Below are 21,908 nucleotides of genomic sequence, written 5' to 3'. Positions count from 1 at the left end.
CTTAAAGCAGAGTATGTATGTTGGTATTACCTGGAAATAAAGAATTGTTGACCCTGCCTTAGTTAAAACTGTTTCTTTGGCATAATTTTACAGTGCTAATTGAGTTGGTTTGGATTTTGGCAGAATGATATACTCTCTTGGGAACAAAATCAAATTAATCAAAGCTCTGCTTTAGCATTTTCTGTCTGTTTTACCAGTAACACTTCTGTACCCTAAGCTTTTTATAGCTCCTTAATCCACAGGTAGAAGTTATATGTACTTTAGTGACTTGATCTGAAGCCCAGAGAGATCAGATAACATGCTCAGAAGTATGAAATCCAAGGTACCAAAGTCCAAGAAAAATACAAGAAATGCTAACCTGTTATTTTGTTCTTTTTCTCATTTATGTGTTGGAAGTTGGAGTAAAATTGTGTTGTTAGTTGTAGCTAAGACTTGCTGAGGCAATTTCTTATGCTCCATTGACTGTAGGGCTCAAAAGTACCGACCTTTAAAATGCTGAAAGAGCACTTTCTTCAGTGTTATCTGGATTATTGAGTAATAAGGCAAAGTTCATTTTCCTTAGTCTGGCATGGCAAGACCACAGGAGAAAGTTTTGCTTGGATATGGCCTCTGATACAGGTTAATCTCCTTGTTATCTAGTGTCATTCAGAGGAAAACATTCAAGTGGATGCTCTGGAAAGCAGAGCAGCAGGAGACCACGTTGAAGCAATAGTTTGGATCCATCTGGATTGTTCCATTAAGTTCAGAGCTCAGCCATAATATAATGATGGAGATACAATTTAAACATACCAGTTTGGTTAGATACTGGTCAAAATGGAGACTTGGTCTTAATGGGGGCAAACAGGAATTTAAAACTCTTATTACTTCACGTAGATGGTTGTAGTTTAGTGTGAAAAAGCTGGTAGAGTATGCATCAGCAAACCTCACGGATTTTCAGTCATCTAAAATCTGCTGTCATTCTCTAGGAGAAGTATTAGGTATTTGTTATAACAAGGGTCCCTTTGGATACAGTCATACATCTTTTTAAGTTTTCTGTGGTACTGGAAGTAAAGTGGATCTGTGCAGTCAGAAACAGTTGCATGCCTTCTTTAGGCTGGGAGAGGTATATATGTGAGACTGCACTGCACAGACTGCCTGTGTCTCCTGTGCTGCTCCAAGCAGTGCTGGGAACACCCTGTAGCTGATGTGCTCAGTGCTGTCAACATTTTCTTCAAATTGGGTTTTTCTTGTCTGGATAATGTTCCATTTGCATTTCTTCACGCAGCATGCAGATGATGTTGGCTCCTGAGACACTGTCAATAAACCAAAGGAAGTTTTGTGGCATGGCTTGATACACAGGAAGCTAGAACTAGCTTTGTATAGTAATGTGCATAAAATACTAGTGGACTTACTCTTACTTTCCTTGCCCTCCTGAACAGCTGCTGGTCACAGCAGATGGGTGTTAATTGCACTGACTGATACAGCATTCTAGAAAGGTAGGACATTCTTATCAGTGTTTCTTCAAATAATATGGTGTCAGTTTATGCTAATTCAATTGTATAACTCATGTTTGACTCCTTAGCAGAAGGGGATTTTCTTTGGACGTGGCCCAGGTGCACAGGATGCTATGTCCTTCTCGAGACTGGCTGAGCACACTCACTTCCCAGAGTCGTGTGTAGCAAACCCCAGTGCTGTGCAGGTAGTAGCTTTATACTCCAAGACAGTAGTTTCATTCTCCAGCAGCTTCCTCACCATTGAGTGTCTCTTCAGCATCAGTTCTTTCTTCATTACAGTTAGAACTGTTCTCTTCTGCATTTTACATTTGTCAAAATGAGCATAGTTTTGTGCTTTTTCAATTGTACCCTGTGTTTTGACAGAAATTGGAATAATTGTGGGTAACTTATTAACCCCTGAATTTTTAGATTCCTATATATTTTTACTTCCATGGTCCTCCATACTGTGGTAGGACTCTGCCCTTCTGCTTGAGATTTTCACATGAGAGATACTGTCTTATTCATTTTCTTTCCAGAACAATATGCAGATATTTCTGCCTTCAGAAACAAAGTGCAGCTTGGCTAGATCCACACAAGTCTGACTTTTTAAAGCCAAGTAGGTATGTGTGTCTGTGTCTTCATTGTGTGTAATAGGCATTTTGGCTGCTCTAATCAATGCAGTGGGAGAGGCTGCTACCATCTGTGCACCTTTTTTTGGTGGATGTGATGCCCTTGCCCAGAAAATGTTGTCAGTAGAGAGGGGAAGCCTGACATTGGATCTTCTGGGGATGATGGGCATATATGACATAATTGTAATTTGCTCCAGAAAAGAAGCACTGCCCATTTGCTTTTATTATGCAACAGAAATGCACGGAGATGGCAAATATCCATGTGCTCCTGTTACACCTAAAAGCCTAAATAGAGAGCTTGAGGAGCTTGTGTTGGCTGATTAAAAAGCCAGGAACTTGGCAAATGGAGAGCTTGTAAACAACATACAGTGAGTGTGTCTGTGTGGTGGGTTCTGAGGATGAGGAGAAAGGGAGTCAGAAGAAAGATTTTGTTGAAGCAGCAATGAGTGGAGAAGGAGAGAAATGTGTCTCATCTTATGCTCAGCTCCACATTGATGATGGTCTGACAGCAGATCAGCAGTGGCCATGTTGTGTTCTCCTAAGGTATCCCCTCCTTGCTCACACATCCATTGTGGCATGCCAGGGTTAAATGAGTCACTTCCCTGTCCTACTGCTGCTTGTCAGGATGGTCAGGTTATGCAGCTGTGACTAACAATCAGTTTTTCCAATGGTGTGCAGGGTTGCTAAATGCAGTTTTTCCAATGGTGTGCAGGGTTGCTTTGGATTGTAGCTGGATGTTGGATACTCAAAGTCTTGAGATATGCAGAATTCCCATGGTTTCTGTCTACTGCTCATTTCCCAAACAAGTCACAGAAACACCAGTCAAAAATTTGTCATCTTTTTCTCAATCTGTTCAGTGTAAATTTTGCTTTTACCAGCCTTCTGCAAATTCAAATAGTGACCCTTTGTTCCTCTGGAAAAATACTGAAATGGATTCTGCTCTTACTACCTTTTTGTTATTTTGGCAAATAAAATTCAGAGATCAGGTTTTTCTTTGATTGGTCAGGTTCATAGAGCAGCATGATTAATAATTTCTTGTGACAGATTCTGGTAATTATAGTTTTATTAAGTTGCAAAAATAAAAATCTTCTTACTTGCACTGCGTAGTACAGCTTGTACAATTTCTCCCAATAGTTATCTCATCCAAATCCAGTAGCTTGCCATGGAGATCTTAGTAGAGTTTTCCACTGACTGCATTCTGTCAGCACAGCTATGATAAAATGTATGGCTTCTTTGTTTGCAGAGATAGAAAATAGAGGATTCAATTATTTCACTTAACGAGATGAATGGAAGGGAATGTGGCATGTTTGTTTGTGTTATCGGTTATTTATAGGATTTCTTCATATGTGAAAGGGCTTTCCAAGGAAGTGGTCACAGCACCAAGGCTGCCTGAGATCAAGAACTCTTTGGACAGTGCTCTTGGACACATGGTGTGACTTTTGGGGTTGGTGCTGTGCAGAGCCTGGAGTTGGACTCGGTAATTCTTCTTCCAACTTGGCATAGTCTGTGATTTGGGAAGTAATACTTTCTACATGGTCACCAGAGGCTATTTAGTTCTGCATGAAGTTACCAGACAGACCAATTTTTTGCCATTGCTTCAGTTTGTTGCTTGACTCCAGAAAGAAAGAAACAGGAGGAAGAGGAGGAGAAGTGTTTCTAGTGAAACAGTCATCCTTTTCCTTTTTAACTGGATCTTGTCTGCAATGTTTTTTGCAGTGTGTGCTGGTGTTTGGGATATACTTTGCTTTATAGAACATTTTCTTAACAGGCTAGGAAAAACACTGCTGGGGTTTGGCCATAAGCCCTCTTCTCAAGACCTGTTTCCTGCTTCAGCTAATAAAAAAAGACCACCTTGCTTTGCTTGTTCTCCATTTCCCCCAATTTAGGGAGTGCTGTAACAAAAAAGAAGTAAGAAGAAGCTTGGACACAATTCCTTGACAAGCTTAAGAGTATCTGATAATATCTGTAGGAATATAAATGTGTATAACATAACTTAATATATGAACTCATTTTGTATGTCGCTGAAATGCACCAAAAAAGTAAAATACAGCAGCTGTTTAAAAAGTCTCAACTGACCTATGCAAATATTGAAGAATGAAAGTAAAAACAAATTATATGTGTGTATGCGTGTGTGAGAGAGAGAAAGATGTGCTTAGATAAACATATTTCAAACATCTGGTTTTCTGCTTGATTTGTGTATGGTCTCCTGTGAAAGTTGCCTTGAGTTTTTTAAGTGGTCTTTGAGTTATGGAGCACAGTATTTCCCAGGAAGCAGGATTTACTTAGCCCTGGTGCAATGCTATCTTGGAAGGAAGACAGATTATAGATAGAAGTAAATAAAATAAATGAGGATCACACAGTAAAATGCAGGCCTTACCACTGAAAAAGATTAGGTGTAATTGGTTGCTATTAATTTATCTAGTTTAGAATCTGTGTGAGAAGCAAAACCAAAGCCTGGAAAACTTGGTAAATCCAAACTGATCTGGAGAAGTGAGCTATATGTGTGCACAAGAGCTTCATTTTAAATGGCTTTTGCAAACTTTAAAAGATTTTTTGAAAAAAACAGTTCAACAAAAACATGTTGGAAGTGTTTTTCTACCCAGAAACTTCTTAGAGAAATACCCAAGTCTATGCTGCCTTAACCTATGGGAAGTATAGGCCTTACTTCAGCAAAGTGTTTAAGCATGCTGATAGTTCAGTATTTGTGAGAGCAGGGTCTCCCCTTTTACACTTGTTCACCTGAGAGCAAGGACTCCAAGCATGAGTCCTCCCTTGATTAATTTAATTTAAAGCACAGCTCACAAGTTGTTCAGTAAGTTTCTTGAAAATGTGAATGCGTGGGCTTCCTGTACAGATTCTCCTGTTAGGAAATGTGTTATACACCTTAGTGAAATGCTGTCCTTTAGCATCCCAAAAGATGCCAAGGGCTATCACAGGAAGTGAAGCTTCCTATGGACGTAGCTCTTCTGGCAACACATTGAGTGAGTTCTTCAAGCCTGTGTGGGAACCAAAGCATGGGCCAGAGAAGCAGACTTTATAAAGCGAAAGGAAATGGAAAAATCCCCTCTCCAAACAAAAAAAACAATTTTCAGCATTTACATGTCAGCCAGTGCTTATGAGTTTTTCAAGATGTTACAAAAATATCAGTCTTGGAAAAAGCAATATTTTCACTTCTTCTTTCAGAACAAGTTCCTTCAGTCTAGTCCTGACTGATGGTTGCATAATACTTCATAAAATGCAGATATTAATGCAGAATTTAATTATACTCTTTGCTTACTTTTCTCCCTCAGATTATTTTTTTTTTCTGTGACCCTTTTGCATCTTTGAATGTTTAGAAAAGGGAAATAACATGTTTACTAGCTAAATATACCATGAGAATATGTAGGACACATAAGGTGCTAAATAGTCAAAATACTTTCTGTTTGCAATTCATGTGAGGTTCAGATGGTGGTGTCTTTCTCAGGACCAAATCTGAGAATGGTGGAGAAAATAAAAAACAAATGGATTTGATATTTCTTCTAGATACTCTATTGTGTAAGTGCACAGTAGCCAAAAATCCTTACAGCACAGCTACATATTTATACAGCACAGTGGTTTGCTCTGGTTTGCTTCTGAGACTCATATAACACTGCAGACTGCAGAGTAGATGAATGAAAGCAGAAGTGGAAGCAGAGTTCTTGTTGCTATTGGAAAGAAGGCAATGGATGGATCAAAGAGAAAAATCTCTATTCTTTCTAGTCCACATTTTCTCTTGCCATCTAATCAGTTCCCACTGGGGTCTCTACAGGTTGCAAAAAAGTTACATCAAAGATCACACCTTATTGTAGTTTTATCAGTATTGTTTATTCTCTCTTTTCAAGATATATATTTTCACTTTTTGGGCCCTTAAGCAGGTTGGTTCAGCATTTCTGCACCACTCTGATAGAAAAGGATAAACACATGGCTTCACTGGAGTTGGCTGAGCCATACAGAAATGTGTCAGCAGAGGTCCTGACTCTTTCCAGGCATGCAAACATGCCAGTGTGTTGGGAAACAAACATAACCCTCCTCCCTTTAAACATAAGCTCAGCTTCAGTGGAAAATTTCTGGATGATGTGAAGTACAATAGAAAGGTTGCAGCTCTACGTGCTGTTTTAAGTAGAATTTTCAGTTTTCCTTATTTGCTGTGGTATAATTTGGGCTGCTTTGTCATCTTCACCTGGATGCATTTGTAATCTGAGAAACCTGAAATTGTGCAAATGTGACTAATTAAAGTCTGCCTAATGAAAAGGATCACAAATAGGCCATATAGCTGTAAGGGAGAAGTGTTTTATAAGTACTGAACTTGATTTTGAATTATGACAAGGCCTAGCAAGTGCTGAGCACTGCACAGGCTTGCCCCAACATCCTGCTCCAGTTCCTGCCATCCTGCCAGCCACCTCTGAGTTTGTTATCTGGCATGGGAGAAGAGCACTTCTGCAGCGATAGAAAACTCTCACTTAGGGCAATCAAGAGATACCAGGATCTGCTTTCACATGAGTCCTTAAGGAAGGACTTAAACCTGATGCAGTGCACTATCCTTTGAATATGAAGGTCTGAATAAACTTTTGAAATGTTTCAGTGTCTTGTAATGATAAAATTACATCTTTCTATCTGAAGGAGCATTGGTTACTGAAAGTGCCTTGTGAGGTAGCATTTCTTCAGCACTACTGGTTCTTAACTAGTTTAGCAGAACTGTTGAAGACGTGGAGAATAATTATTCTTTTAATAAAATATTAATTTTCGGTAAAGTGAAAATACTTTATTCTTTTAAGAATTAGAAGTTTATTATATCTAATATATAGAAATAAAATTAGGAGAATTTCCCTGGGTGCTAACATATTACTGCACATCTCTTGAGCATTTCTAAGATGTGAAATGAAAATGTTGAAAATAGAAGCATCAACATTTTGGATTTATAGATCAAAATCAAAAGTTATAAGACTGAAAATGTACATGCAAATATGGACATCCTCTTATAAATATAGAGGAAATGCAGGCCTCTAGAGAAAAAGCTTGGGAAATGACTGCAGCATCCACCTATAGTCATTATAGAATAATTAGCACAATATTAAGACCCAAAAGAACTATATGCTGCTGTGTATGTATATTATACTTGCTCAGTTATATATATTTTAGAATAAAATAGCCTCATATGAATTGTTATTAGTTGCATAGAGCACTTCAAAGGGTTGAAAAAGTATCTCAAGGACCTATATAATATTCAGAAATAATGGCTTTTTAAACAGTATTCTAAAATTTTTTATGCGTATTTTCTGATAAAAGATACTACACATATTTTTTTTTCTCTCTGCCTTAATTTCCACTTTCTTCTCTATTAGGTTGAGATGTTTGGGTAAGAAATGGGGAAAGCATTTAAAATCTGTTCTGTAACCTTATTTGATCCGAATGCAAATGACTAGATTTGAATACAAGTAACTAATCAGTCATTCCTGTGCTGTGTGTTGAGACAAAAACATGTGTTCTTCAGTAATAGTGGCATTACAAAATCAGGGGGGAAAAGCAATACCATTGAGATTCATCTTTGCTCTCAGCTAGCTTTCATTCAATGTGTTGCAAGGAAAATCACATTCATCAGGTGTCAAGCTCACTTGGTTTCAGTGGCACACTTGAGGAGAGATCCTTTTTGTCCTTCACCCAAGGTGAATCTTCTCTGCAGTTTTGGACTCTCTGGGATATTCAGACTTGTGCTTCAGGTATAAGCTCATCTCTAGATCTTGCAGGTCAGGGTGAAAGGTGACGTGGGGCTGGGGAGCAAGCAGTGCATTATTCCCATCTGCTCCCTGAGCTGGCATTTGCACTGTTCTGCAAAGCAGCAGCTGCTGGGACTGCCATACTCTGACATGGGCTGCTCTAGCAGGTAGACCTTGGGTCCAGTCCAGTACTGCAAACCCTGGCTAGACTCATCATCTAAAATGCTTTAGTAGGTCATAAGATCATCACAGATGTATTTTCAACCCGCCTGTGCCACTGAGCTGGGAGACAGTGAGCCAAGCATCATGACGAGGAACAGGGTGGCTGGGGAGTGAGTGGGTTCTCCTCCAAGTCCTCTTTTCTTTCTTCCTTGTTTCCTAAAATAATATCCTTAAACATGTGCCTGTCTGCTGGTCACCTTCACCCTATTAAAGTAATTGTTTTGATAAAGTTTTTAAAAGCTGGACCTGGAACAAGCTGTAGTTTTCAGTGAGCTTTAAGTATCCATGTTATATAGCAGTATCAAGTAAAATACACATCTTTCTGCTGTGTAGCCTGTGGGTGATTTTAACCTCACTGAATATCTGAGGGCATCTGAATTGTGTCCATCTGTGTTACAATTGAGATTTTTAAAAGATAATCGACAGCAAGACATACAAAGTTTGGTAATCGACAGGAAGAAATGCAGAGGTTTTTAACTGCAGAAGACTGTAAGAGTGGCATATACAGTGTTGGCACACAGCTCTCTCTTTTCCTGCTCCAGAAAAGGAGGGAAGCAGCTATATGAAATGCTAATAGTTTCACTGTGGTTTTGAATAGACTAGACTTGAGAGCCTTGAGTATTTTTCCTTTTCTCTTTTAACTGCAATTTTGTTATTGTATTGCTGCCCCCATCTCTGCTAAATATGGCTTTTGAAATGTAAATCATATCATGTTCTCAGAGATGCATATGACACCCTCAGCACTGTTCCTCTTTGCACTTCAAAGAGCTGTGTGGTCACACTTTGCATCTCAGCAAAATCGCAAGATTTGCCTTCTGAAATCTCCTTTAATGTGTACAATCAATCCCTGATAATGTATTTTGGGTTTTTGTTCCCTGGAGTCTGTTAATTTTAGTGTTGCTACAGGTCATCAGGAAACATAATCTCTTCTTTTTTAATTTCTCAGTGAGCGTGCCTGAGGGGAGAGGAACACAAGAGAGGAGAGACAATTGAACATCATCATTGGCCGAGACCTGAAAAAATGGTGCTGGATGAACAGAGGATTAGAACTTAATTGTAAAAGGGAAGGGAAGTCTTGACAGGCGATTTGCTTCATTTTCACTTTCATCATGGCACAAATCCTCTGGCTGGCTGGTTGATGGGACTGTCCAACACTTCTCCTTAGTTTCAGTGCGGATCCCTTCTGCTTGCACATCGAAAGACCTGGGAACAGGTGGGAACTGGATGGTGCCAGATACAGGAATGGAAAGAGAAATGGACTCTGACGAGCTAAGATGGAAGTGACTTGACAGCAACAAGCTCAGCAGTTGTCTCCAGTAAGGACAGGTTGAGACGGGAATCTCAAGCTTCTCTGGAAGAGCAGTATGCAGGAAGCTGGTTTTCAGGCCACAAATGCTTTCACAGGTAAGGATTTCTGTTCTAGTTCCACTCATATTCCTGGGACAATTTACTGGAGTTCAGAAAATGAATAGGTCCTGACTGTCGTTAGCATCTTGTAGTACTTTCAGCTTAGATAGTATTTTAAAACAATTCACTTGAAGACCAGTTCAACACTTGTATTAGCAGTGAGGAGCACAGTTATCCACGTTTCTGCCTTCAGAAATGGATAGCCACAAGCCTTGGGGAAAGTTTATCTCAGCTTTCCTCGTTAAAGTACTCATTAACAGCTTAACCATGAGTGGTCTCTTGGGTCAGTATAAAATGTAGTCTCTAAAGTTGCTCTTGTGCTCAACACAGGAGTTTAGTGAGGCTGCAGCATGGAAGTGGTTCATGTCAGGAGGCTTCTCAGCAACATGTCACTGTTGAGCCTTATCTTGTCTGCTGGATCACATCTCTGGGCAGAACTTGCCAGGCAGCCTCTCTTTGTACTCCCCTCTCCGCACCACTGACCTGCTGCAGTGCTTGAGCTGGCTTAACTGGAGGGCTTAAATGGTAACTGTTTCACCTCAGTCCGGTGTATTTCTCTGTAGATGGATTAAAAATAATGTAATGAGAAAGGTGGTGTGACTTTCTGAGGAAAGCTCCCTCTAGTGTAGAGTCTGCTGGAGTTCATTTAGTGCTTTCCCTGTATGGGATGGTTTCTGATTTGGGAGGCGGGAGGAGGAAAAGAGGATGAGCAGATCCTGCTGCTTTGTTTCCATGTCTACCAGCCAGCTGAGATGCAGCAAAAAATGCATAGAAAATCAACTGGATATTGCTCTTTTTCTAGTAGGTCTAGATAAGGGATAAGTACTTCAGTGAAAACTAGTGATGTGCAAGACATTTATTTTTCTAATATAAAATATTTGCTTTTAGAATGAGTTTTGGCTGCAGTGGGGTGTGATTCTGTGTCCAGCTGTCTGCACCAGCACAGTGGTTTGGAGTGGTGGTGCAGCTCTGAACTGTCTCTGTTGCCTTGCTTTGATTTACAGCCTGGTTTCTGTGCGTGTCAGTGAGACGTGTCCTGAAGGAGAGGAAGCAGGAAGCTCTCCTCCACATGTGCTCCAGTGCAAATGCCAGACGTGAAATCTGGGACAGCCACAGGGCTCTCCTTCCTCTGTCTAGCCAGCAGCACACTCCTAAAGCTCCCTACTGCTGTTCTTGTCCTTGCTGCTCTCTGTCAGTCCTCAGCTCTTCCTAGGAGTTTTTGTCACTCTTTTGCTTTCCACCAAAATTCCAACTGTGAGGATATCTGCTCTCTTCCTTAACCTGGCTCTCTCCTTTGCTGGAAACCCTATTACTTCTAACACCCTTGCATTACTATATTATTTTCTGTCCAGTTTTACACACTTCTGCCACTGTGTGTGTCTGCTACCCCTTAGCTCCCAGAAGTTGGCACTGTGACCAGGGTGCTTGGGCAGGGGTGTGTGGAAAAGCTGGTAACCTCATGAGTGCTTCTGGATGGAAACCACCTGGCAAGCAGAGCTGCATAAAATTCAGAGAGATGAAACTGGGGTCCCTGGAAGCCCAGGACAACAGTCAGACAGTGGTGCAACCCAGGAGATTCAGACCTATTCTGGAGACATAATGGCATGAAGATTACTTGGTCTCCTGTAAGAAATTCTTATATTCCTTTGGAATTGCCCTTAGGTAAAGATGTTAATAAACATATTCAAATCTTGGCAGCTGTACTAAAGAATTATTAAACATTAAGGGGCACCAAGCGTTCAGGAGATTTGTTAAAGAAACAGATTGAATTATATTTCCTTTGTATGAGGAGAAAATTTCCAACTTGTATGAAATTGATATCTATATTTACTTTTTGGAGATCTTTCTTGTTCCTTATTAGATTTATATTATGTACTCAGCAATAATAAACAGTGGGTAGGTATGTATTTCTCAGAGAAATCCATTGGACTGTGCTATGCTAATTTAAGGGATGCAATAGGAATGTAATGGCAGCTGCATATGGTCACTCCTCTGATCTTTGCTGTAGTGCTCCTTTTGTTTTGTTGGAGTGCCAGTTTAGCTGTAGGAGAGAACAATATCTGCTAGCAGCAGAGGAGGCATGGCCACATGAGAAGGGAGCTAATTTGTACAAAAAAGCTTTGATATCTGAAGCCGGTGTGGTGTCAACACTGAATCTAGACATGCTAAGTGATTGTTGCAACAACCAGAGTAATAATTTCAATTTACAGCTCACCAGAGTGCTGGCAAAAGAAGCTTAGGAGGACAGTGCCTCTGTGTAGCCATGGTCAGAGTATTTCCTAAACTTCCTTTCCACATTGCTATTTGCTGTTACCTGGAAAGGTTTGCAGTTATGGCTAGGAGACATTTTGATCCTGTCTGTACGTTCATTTTACTGGCACTGATGCCAAAGATTCCATTTTTTTTACAGATGGCTCTTGTACCAAGAGATGGGATCACCCAGTTTTATTATGTATTACCAAACAATAGCAAACATTTAGAATATTTTCACTTTATGTGCTAAATACTAAATTCAGTAGATCATGTAAGTATAATAGGTTCAGGATTACAGAATGTAGAAATGGCAGTGGAAGGGAAGTGCTCCTAGGCTTGATGAGGAAAGAGATGGCTGAGCCTGCGATGGTAAAATGCAATTTGAGTGGTAGCAATCAGGAAAGAGTGAGCCTGTCATTCTTCAGAAACTGAGAAAAGAGAATTTGAGAATAAAAGCAACAGTATGCAAGAAAGTATATTGCATTGAGCTCATAGAACTGATAGGTAATGTTTCTTGGGATACAAACCTGAGAAATTCTGGCAATTTTTAAAGGAAATAACTTTCTCTTTCCCAGTCAAAATAAAGAGTAAAAAAAGCCCAGATGAGAGGCATTCCAGTAAAAAAGAGTAAGAAGAGACAAAATTATATGATCTGATAATTTATCTGACTCCTATGAAGGTGGAAACTCTATATGTTGCTGGAGATGAGTGTAAAAGAAGATGAGAAAAATTCAAGGGTCAAATCAGGTAGGTCAGTTCACAGAACAAGGTACTACTAATAAACGGTATGATAACAAAGAAACATACTACATTCTCAGTAGTAATAAGAGGAAGATCTGGGCTACTAGTTGACAGGGAATTACAAAATGTCAGTTTAAAAAACTCATAATCTGATGGTGCAGAGAGGATTGAGTAGTTAATGTAATTTTCTGTATAATTCTTTGCCTAAAAGGGTGATCTGTAACCAAGTGGCAGGAAAAGAACTGCGACTTTTAGAAAGGTAAGAATTCCAACTAGAGCAGAAAAAGAACAGATTATAAACTAAAGAGATAGGATAATTGATGTTTTAGAACAAGATGGAGTTTATTAAATTTTCTCTTCAATGAAATAGCTGAAGCAATCTCTGAACAATTAGTGGCTACACTGAAGAACATTTGGAGGACAGTTTAGGTTCAAAAAATCTGTGAAAGAGGAAACACTGCATCTACCTATAAACTCTTCTGGGACCTTCCCTGTCCCCCACTGGAGTAGCTACTTATCTTATATTCTTGGAGAAAAAAGTTTGACTCAAACAGTCAACTGATTTTTTAAATAATTAGCCTGTAGATAATAATATGATAAATAAATTTGCATGGATTTTTTCCCCAGAAGGTACCTTGTCAGTGGAGCCTAATTTTCCTGTAAGTGGAGAAATATATTTTGATTTTTGGAAGTCTTTTCAGCTTCTCATAAACAAGGTGGCACAATGGGCTACAAGGTGGGTACACAGTTGCCTGGAAAGCTCTTCTCAGAATAATTACTAGTGCTTCACAGTCAAACCAGAAGGATCTGTCAAGTGGGATTCTGCCCTGGATTGCCAGAAAATATTCAGTGTTTTAATTAATGATTTAGATGATAGAATCTGCATGCAAAATTTCCAGATGACACCAACCAGGGGGAAGATGTAAACCTTCTGAGCACAGGATTAGAATTCAAAATTAATGTGATATATTGGAGAACTGATCTGAAATAAATATGATGCAGTTCATCAAGGACAAGTTCTAAATTGTGGTTCAACAGGAATAATCAGCTGTGCAAATCAAAATGTAGAATAACTGGTGAGACACCAGGTCTGCAGAAAACAGATGGGCAGTTGCAAGAGTTCAGAAAATGGATATCAATCAACAATTCTATGCCATGAATATTATGCTAGAATATATGGACAGGAGTCTGCCTGCAAAATAATTTTTCCACTCTACTTGGCATTTGTGTGGCTGGTGTACTATTTCTGCTCTGAGCCGTGCTCTGCGGGCCTGTTGGAAGCATCCAGAGAAGAGCAGAATGAATGGCCAGAGGTCTAGACAGCATGACCCCTGGGAACTGCAAAAAGGGTCTTTTTCAGACTAGAGCAGTAACTCTCAAACTTTCTGAAGATTTTTTCCCTTGGTTGCCAGAAGCAGCACAGATTTGTGTCAGGGCATGTCTGATGCACTGAGGGGCATGACAAGATGTGGCCGTGACACAGCCCTGCTTTGGTGTGATGGTCAGAAGGACCTCACTTGCTCACGAAGTTCTGCCCCTTCTGCACTGGCCATTCCTAGTGCCGTGCCAGTGCTGGGATAACAGTGGTGGCAATTCTGGACAGCCAAGGTCTGTTTTTAAAATCAGACACTTCCTTCACTAGTGTGTGTTTTGAGTGCTAGTTTAGGAGAACAGTGTGATTCTGAAGTCTGCTCTCCATCACTGTGGAGTGTGTGGCACAGAGACATCCAGGATGATCAAAGGATAATGGGAACACTGTGGGATGGATTAGGAATCAGTCTATGAAGCATCCTGACCTTGCAAGGTCAGCCTAGGTTCATCAGGATTTTATTAACTCCATCTCAGCACAAGCTCTGTCAGACCTGGGCTGACTCAGAGGCATTCCTGCCCTGTGACCCTCAGCCCTGCTGGAGGGATTATTAGTTCTGGCACTATGGAAACCAGAATAAATAGTAAGAGGTTGCTCTGTGCAGTGGGCTGCTGCCTTTCAATCTAGCACTGACTTTTCCTGTCATCTCCTGATCCCATTCTGTCATAGCCACATATCTTCTCCCTCACACCTTTCCCTGTGAAAGTGATGGCACCCTCAAATCTTTCCGTAATTCCTCGCAGCCTTATGTCTGACAGTTATTGTCACCAAAGCTTGACCTTGGGCCATATCCAGAGAGACCAGGTTACTCCCAAGGAGCAACTTCTCAACTTGACTGGCACTCCCACAGGTCCTGCTTTAGGAGAGAAAGAGAATTCATCTGTTAGAAGATCCTCATGCTCAGAGAAACACAACTTGGTGGAGCTTCTCCAGTGTCCCCACCTCTGTGCTGTATTTCCTGGCACACAGGACTTCTGCTGCATTTCTTCCCGTGTTTCATGCTGTCCCAACCTCTCTTCGTCTCTTCTCCCATCAGTGCCAATATCTCCTCTGTCTGTATTGAGGCTCCTTCATCCCTCTCCATTTGTACATTTGATTTCACTTCCCTTCCAAATTCCCTACTCTTCTGGTAATCTTCCTGCTTTTCCCTGCTTTCCTTCACCTTTGTTTCCAGACCTTTCCTGCTTCCAGACAACTAAGTGCAATGTAATTCCAGGTTGTGTAAGAGCCTCTCTCCCTCTTTTCTAGACTCAACCCTTCCTCTCTTCATCTGCCCTTCTCTAGGTTGAGTGAGTACCTTTCTCCACTTCCCATCTCTTCCACCATGGCTTCTGCTGGTTTGTGTGGGACGTTTCTTTGCAGGAAGGCAATCTGAGAGGTTGCCATCCAGTTTGGCTTCTCTAACTGCATCCTATTTTGCTTAACTGCCTGCATTTTGGGTGGAGATGTCTCTGGTACAGGGGTGGCAGTGCCAGAATAGGGAGGCTCCTTGAGGGGACTACATGGGAGACCAGATAAATTGCTCCAGCAGGTTGCATATGACCTAGTTGGCCATTATGCATTTAGGGAATGGGAGAGTGAGGGAAGATGTGATAACCATTTAAAAATATATGGAAATTTCATGTAAAGAGTAAAGTAATAGAAACTCTTTTCCAGTTCTGCTGGGGATAGAGCACAAAGTAACAGTCAAGCTTACTGTAGTGGAGAGATTGAGGTTAGACATTAGGAAAATCTTTCTAATGGTAAGGATAGTTAAGGACTGCAGCCAATTGCCTAGGGAGGTTGCAAAGCCTCTGTCACTGAAGGTTTTTAAGAACAAGTTAGACAAATATCTGTCAGGAATAGTTTATGTATAGTTGATTTTGCCCTGGGGCAGAGGAATGGACTTCATGAGAGCACTTCCAGCCTTACTTTTCTGTAAAAATGATGCTCTTATTGCTGGTTCCCTGGATAATAAATGTACATTTTTAAAGTTAGTAACCCACCTGTACTACTCTATCATCTCAGTGTTTAAGTAGATTCTGTTGAGCTCTTGGAATAATTGATAAAAAATAGATTAGGAGTCTTGGGTGTTTAAAGTATTAACTCTCCTTTTGCTGGAATATTACTCCATTGCTTTCCTTATAGCTTGGCCTTGTTTAGACATCTTATTTTTGGGGGTGTGACATGTTTCTATGTCTGTGCAACTTGTATAGAAATATTTTCATGTTACAGAAATGCTGCATCCATTCTTCCATTTCACAGTATGCAAGTATTTTAAGAAACACTTTTGCCACTCTTAGATAGTAAGCATATTTAAAAGGTAATTTTAAAGAATAACCAAAAATAGGGCAAAGCCAAATCAACAATCCCCTGAGGTTGTTTTCTTTATTGTGAGCAAAACTGATCTGTAACTGGTATATCTGCTGCTGAATGTAGCCTTCTTCCTCAGAATTATAATTGAGGTTCAATGTAAAATAGAAAAACAGGTTTGAAATGTCTTATATTAAGTATATAGTATAATTAATATTGAAAACAGTTGAAAATTAATTTATACATTAATACAGATCTCCCACATTGCTGCTGTCATTATTTGCATGATTTTCAAGTACAGATAAACATTTCATTTAAAAATTCAGCTTGAATATGTAACAGAGAATTCTCACCCCTCTCTGTTCCAGTTTTGTTTTCATCTGCTTCATGAAACTGGTCTGGCCTTACTAAAATGTCTGCAATTTTCTTAACAATTGCATTCTTATTCTATGAATTTTCAAGGTTACTGTGTCACTCACAGACAACTCTGACTGTCTCTTAGTTCTTGTGAGAAACAGACTGCTTTTTTGCAATGCCCCTTACTCAGCACACAGCTAGTAACAGATCACATTCCATTGTATTCCTTAGGTATTTTATTTAGGGTAAGCAATTTTTGGAGAACAGATAGTATTCTCAGCAAAAGTACATGGAAGAGAATATAACCATGATCTCTAAGAGTTTGCCATGCAAATATGTTACATTCAGTAACATTCTTCAGTACTTTAAGGATAGTATTGCATTGTTTGGAAGTCTCCTCTTCAGGGTTAAAAACTTTATTAGAATTACAGAAGAGTGTGAAAATGTGAAAATAGATTTGAGAGCACTGTTGCCACCTGAGAGTGATAGCTTTTAGTCACAACATAGTTCTTGTGTTGTCCTCATGATCAGTGATTAGAACAAGAATGCTTTCTGCTTTAGATTTTTCTTCAAGCCTAGAAGGCTGGCTTTTAAGTTTTGATCCCAAACTTTATGTGGGTGAAAATGTTTTCTTCTTTGTTTCCTTTCACCTCAAGAAAATTCTCCTCAAAATGTCTGGTTGGAGAACTGCTTAATCTCCAGCTGGCCAGATACTATCTTTGCTTCTTGAACTGGGACAGTCCTTATGGAAACAGAGGGACATGTCACACAGGCCAAGGATTTCACATTTTAAATGCTTCTCCTTTCAAATTTATATTTAACTGGGGTACAAGACCCCCTTTCCTGTTTGCTTGTTTTAGTGAAGTACTACATCCTTTTCCACTTGCTAAGGGGGACAATTTGGGTGGCAGTCACTACCAGGAGGTAGTGCCATGTGAAGCCACCTGGAGCTCAATGAATAGCAGTCAAAAAAGGCAGAAAAGAAGCCAATGAGACTCCAGAGGAAGTGCAGTGGTGTGGTGCCCTGTGAAGCAACTTGAGGGTTCCTGGACTTGGAAAAGGATTCTCCATGGACCTGGAATCGCGGACTACTCCATGATATAACATCATTCATATCAAGCAACATCCTACTTACTCTGATATGGGAATATTAAAAAAAACTATTTTTAAATTAAATTTTCATTCATTTTTGATTTAATTTAAATTCCATTTAGATGTTCTTTAATTTTCAGTCTAGGTGTAGTTTTGGGTACGGGCCACTTGTCCTGACAATCCAGAGAAAAACAGTGGTTTGGGCACACCAGAGCAAAAGAAGGTTTAAATTGAGAGAAGTATCTTGGCCAATGCTAAAATAATTTTATGAAGTAGTGTATTGCTGGAAATGGCAAACTTCTTCCCAAAGTGGGAGGAAATGCTCTAGCATGTTCAGGGAGGATGTTAAGCCTGGATCCTCACCTTTGATAACCATTTTTAGCAAATGATATTCAGCAGTAGCATCACCATTTGCAAAGCTGATGGTTCTCTGGAAATGCCCATCTGCCATTTCTCATTTCTTAATAGTACATGTCACGGTGCCTTCGTGTGGTACAACTTAGTCAGCCAAATGGGCAATTCCAGAGTGAATATGACAATAAATTTAGCTGTAAATATGCTATGTTTCAGTGCTTAATCATAATAAAAAGGCAGACTTTTTGAAAGGATGAAATGCAAGCATCGTCCTTCAAGTAAAACTCAAAAAATAAAAAGTGGTGAAAATTGATTGTTAAATTGGCAGTGAATGCTTTCTGTTAATTCTTTCTAATTAATTAGGTGGGCTGCTTTTTTTTTTTTTTTTTTTTAATTTTAGGGGAAAAGAGGCAGTCTGGCTGTGCCCATGGCTGGCTGAGTGTATTTTTACTGCTGAAAAGGCCTTTTACCTTTTTCTGCTGGTGGTCTCCAGCAGTGGAAATGGGGCAGCCTCCTTGTCTTGGAGCACCAGTGTGAGGCAGGCTAGAAATACATTTTGTTACAGATTTAAAAGTGTTAAAAGAGGAAGCCTAAGCCACAAATCAGTGCAAAGCTACTGAAGTCCTTGTTGGAAGCTGAAGAGATACAGTGACTAATTGGAAACATAAATGTTGTTAGGAAAATAACCTAATTTTATTCATGTAAAAATTATGCAGAATATTCCCATGCACTTATCTTGAGGTCAGGTGAAGTTTTGGTCTAATGTTTTGTTGTTTGTTTTTTCTGTAATGTCAAGCAGGCCCATTTGACTTGATATTCTCTCAGTTTTCTTTTACTGCCAAAAAAAATACTATGGATTAGTGTTATGTTTATTTGCTCTGTGGTGTAGTAATGCCTTTACAAATCAGAGACTGCAGTCTGCTTAAACACAGAAGTGAAAGTTGACATTACAGGATAAATGTGATGGAAAAGGCTAAAAGCTACTGAGGAGAAGGTAATACCCTGTATACAGATTAAATGCTACATTCACTTCTCCGATATTTACAATTTATTTATTTATTTATTTATTTATTTTGCTTTTTAGCTAAAGAAGCCAGGAGTCACGGGTATTAATGTTGTGTTAGGCCTTTTTTTGTTGCTGTTTGGTTTGGGTTTTATGGGTGGGCACAGTCTGAGCCTTTCTATGAACGCGCGTATTCCGGTGCCTGTATTGGCTGCATCTCTCGTCCTGGGCCTTGGCTTTCTTAACAGAAGCACTTCATTAGGGAGCAGCATGGATCCACCCAGGCGTGCACCCCACGCTGTGCCTCTCCCAGGTTTTCTCCCCGCAGGCTGCCCAACCTCTGCTCCAAAACCTTTCTAGAGGGATACTCACACCCTTTTTAATTTCTACTCAGCCCTCGGCAACAGTGAATAACCAAAATGTTCAGTTTCTAGTAAGATCATTATTTGATATTATGGTGTAGCCTTCAAGCCCTTCCAGCCTCTTACAAACACCCTTTTCCCTGTGAGAATACAACACCATGATATAGCTGTAATAACAATGCCGCTTTCTGAGACCCATCTTTTCCAAGGCTGTGCTTCTGCTGATTTCTCAGCCAAGGGGGCTTCAAGCAGGAAGGCTTTGACAGTATCTGGAGCCCAGGGACTTGGAGTTTGATAGCAAACCAAAATTCTTTTGTATCATAGTTGAATCCTTTCCACTATAATTTATTATGGTCACCTCATTGTTATTTGCCTATGAAACTTACCCAGTAGTTTGGTCTGCTGAATCCTTAAACTTTGAAAGCCATGAAGACGAGTTTCCCAGGGGTTTAAGGAGATGTATCGGAACATGGATGGCAAGTTGGAACACTCTCTCTGTTCTTCATAGCCACAGGTCTGTCTCCATGCTCTCTCTCATGCCACTGTTAGCAGTGGAGAACAGATTGAGCAGTATGTCTTTCATATTTTGTGGGGTTTGATTTTTTTCTTAAAAATTTCTATCCTGTTGTGTTCTTAGCTTTCTCACTTTCTTCACAAGAAAGTCACTCCCTTCTGATTTAAAGGCAAGAGTAGGGGAAGCTTTGTTTGAGTTATGAGGAGTTAACAATGAAGAGTTTTCATGATGAAAATGCCCAAGAAGAATCCTACTCTACAGCCAGCATCTAAGCAGCACCTTCAACCCATGCCTCTGAGGATAAACTTGTCTCTGCTGTTAGTGGGTAAAATAACTTCATTCAATGCCATTTGATGGCTGACAGTGCTGGAAGCCTGTGTTGTAGGTGTACATATGCTGAGGTGGTGGTAGGTAGACTCAGGACAAGGCAATGGCTTCAGAGAAGCCTGGAAGACTGGCTTGCATATAAATTGTTTAAGAATTGTCTGTTTATCCTGGAGGCTCAGACTATACAAACCAGTAATTTATACTGGCTTAAGATGGATTCACAGCCTAGCTGTGCACTCAGTCAGTCCTTGATTTAAACGAAAAAATTGGAATTTGGGCATGAGTCTCCATTTTTCCTCTTTCTGATCTTTATTATTCTTGATTTGTTTATCTCAAAAGAAATACTTTCAGGATAATATCTGCTTCCAGTTGCTCTGAGCGAGAATTTGAAGAGACACATGACCTGCCACAAGAATGTTAAAGTTCAGAAAAGCCTCACTCTTCTTAACTCAGGAAGAAGGTGACATCTGTAAACTGAAGATACCTTTTTTTTTTTTTCTGTAGCAATCATAACCTTTGTGCCCAAACTACTGCTGTTTATATAAATTGTTGGACAGTTTCTGTGTAATAAAAGAAAAAGGGACAAGCTCAAACAAGAAAGGCAACAAATATGGTTCTTGAAGATGTTTTTATTCAGTGGCTTCTCTAGTGTATGCATGAAGAAAGTGCCATAGCATTGACTTAGTGGCTTTTGTACAATCTTTCAAGTATGTCACTGCTTTAAAGCCTTATTATTCTACTTTTTGAGATAAACAAGATAATGTTCTCTCAGGCATGACTCCTGCTTGTAGTGATCAGTGTTGTACCAAAGAACCTTCAGCTGAGATGAGGACCCTGCTGTGCCAAAACAATGAAGGACAGCTCTTTTTAAAACCTCAGCATCTAAAAAAGACAAGATAGAAGCAGAAAGAAAAAGTATTGCTGTCCAGTGTTTGCAGACAGGCAACTGAGACACTGATGCAGTATTGATGTGAGGTGAGTCGGGAGCTCGGCAGACCTGAGGACTAAAACTATCGTCTCTGAATTTAAACACAGTATGAAAGGTGAGGTCATAACAGAAAGTACTAATGCACTGTTTTCTCGTATTTTCTCTGTTGTATTTTTGAACTTTTTACCTGCTACCATGAGGAGAAGAATGTAAGCTGGTAAGATTTCTTGTGGAAACTGCAGGCTTGCTTTGTGCCAGCAGTGCTGGAAAGAAGTTCTCTGAAGAAGAATTACAGCTGCCCATAAAATATGTGACACAAACAACCCTCCTCATCTGCAAGTATTAATTGTGCACTGGGAAGAAGGGGGTGCTGGGAGACCAGACTGCTCAAAGTATATGGGTTATTACTAAAAGGCTTAAAAAACCCTGTCATTGAATTGCCAACTACAGAGTAAGATTATTGAAATTTATGAGAACAAAATTTAGTGAGATGAATACAAATAAAGCTGTCCATATTAGTGTCACTTCTTTTTCAAAGGTCTTTAAATGCAAAATATAATTTCACTAATGTAATGCAGGTGGGCTCATTGATTTGTTGCTTTTTACATTTACAGATCAGACTTGATGTGGTATCTTAAGACATAATTTGAAGAGCCTCAGAAAGTCCTGGGTTTTATGTGACTTGCTTTATCTGAAGGACAAAAAGGCAAGCTTTGTGGAAAGATTCTGTTTCATACTACAACTAGCAGTCTGTTTGAAAGGCAAACAAACAAGATGCCAGACCCTACAAGTATTCAGGCATATGAGCTCTTCACCTCCAGGAAATCTCTTAATAAGCATTCAAGATTCTTCAG

The 21,908-nt window shown here is 39.8% G+C and overlaps 1 protein-coding gene across 1 annotated transcript in view; it reads left to right on the top strand.

Annotated features, from left to right (window-relative positions):
- The window catches only part of LDLRAD4 (low density lipoprotein receptor class A domain containing 4), a 230,606-nt gene that overhangs the window by 48,389 nt on the left and 160,309 nt on the right, over nucleotides 1-21,908 (top strand). The window contains exon 2 of the mRNA XM_053973174.1: nucleotides 9,002-9,459. Coding sequence (XP_053829149.1) covers nucleotides 9,420-9,459 — 40 coding nt within the window. The 5' untranslated portion in view covers nucleotides 9,002-9,419. The remainder of the gene's footprint in view (nucleotides 1-9,001; nucleotides 9,460-21,908) is intronic.

The sequence above is a fragment of the Vidua macroura genome, chromosome 1, assembly GCF_024509145.1.
Source record: "Vidua macroura isolate BioBank_ID:100142 chromosome 1, ASM2450914v1, whole genome shotgun sequence".
Taxonomy (NCBI): domain Eukaryota; kingdom Metazoa; phylum Chordata; class Aves; order Passeriformes; family Viduidae; genus Vidua; species Vidua macroura.
This window is presented reverse-complemented; position numbering and strand designations above follow the sequence as displayed.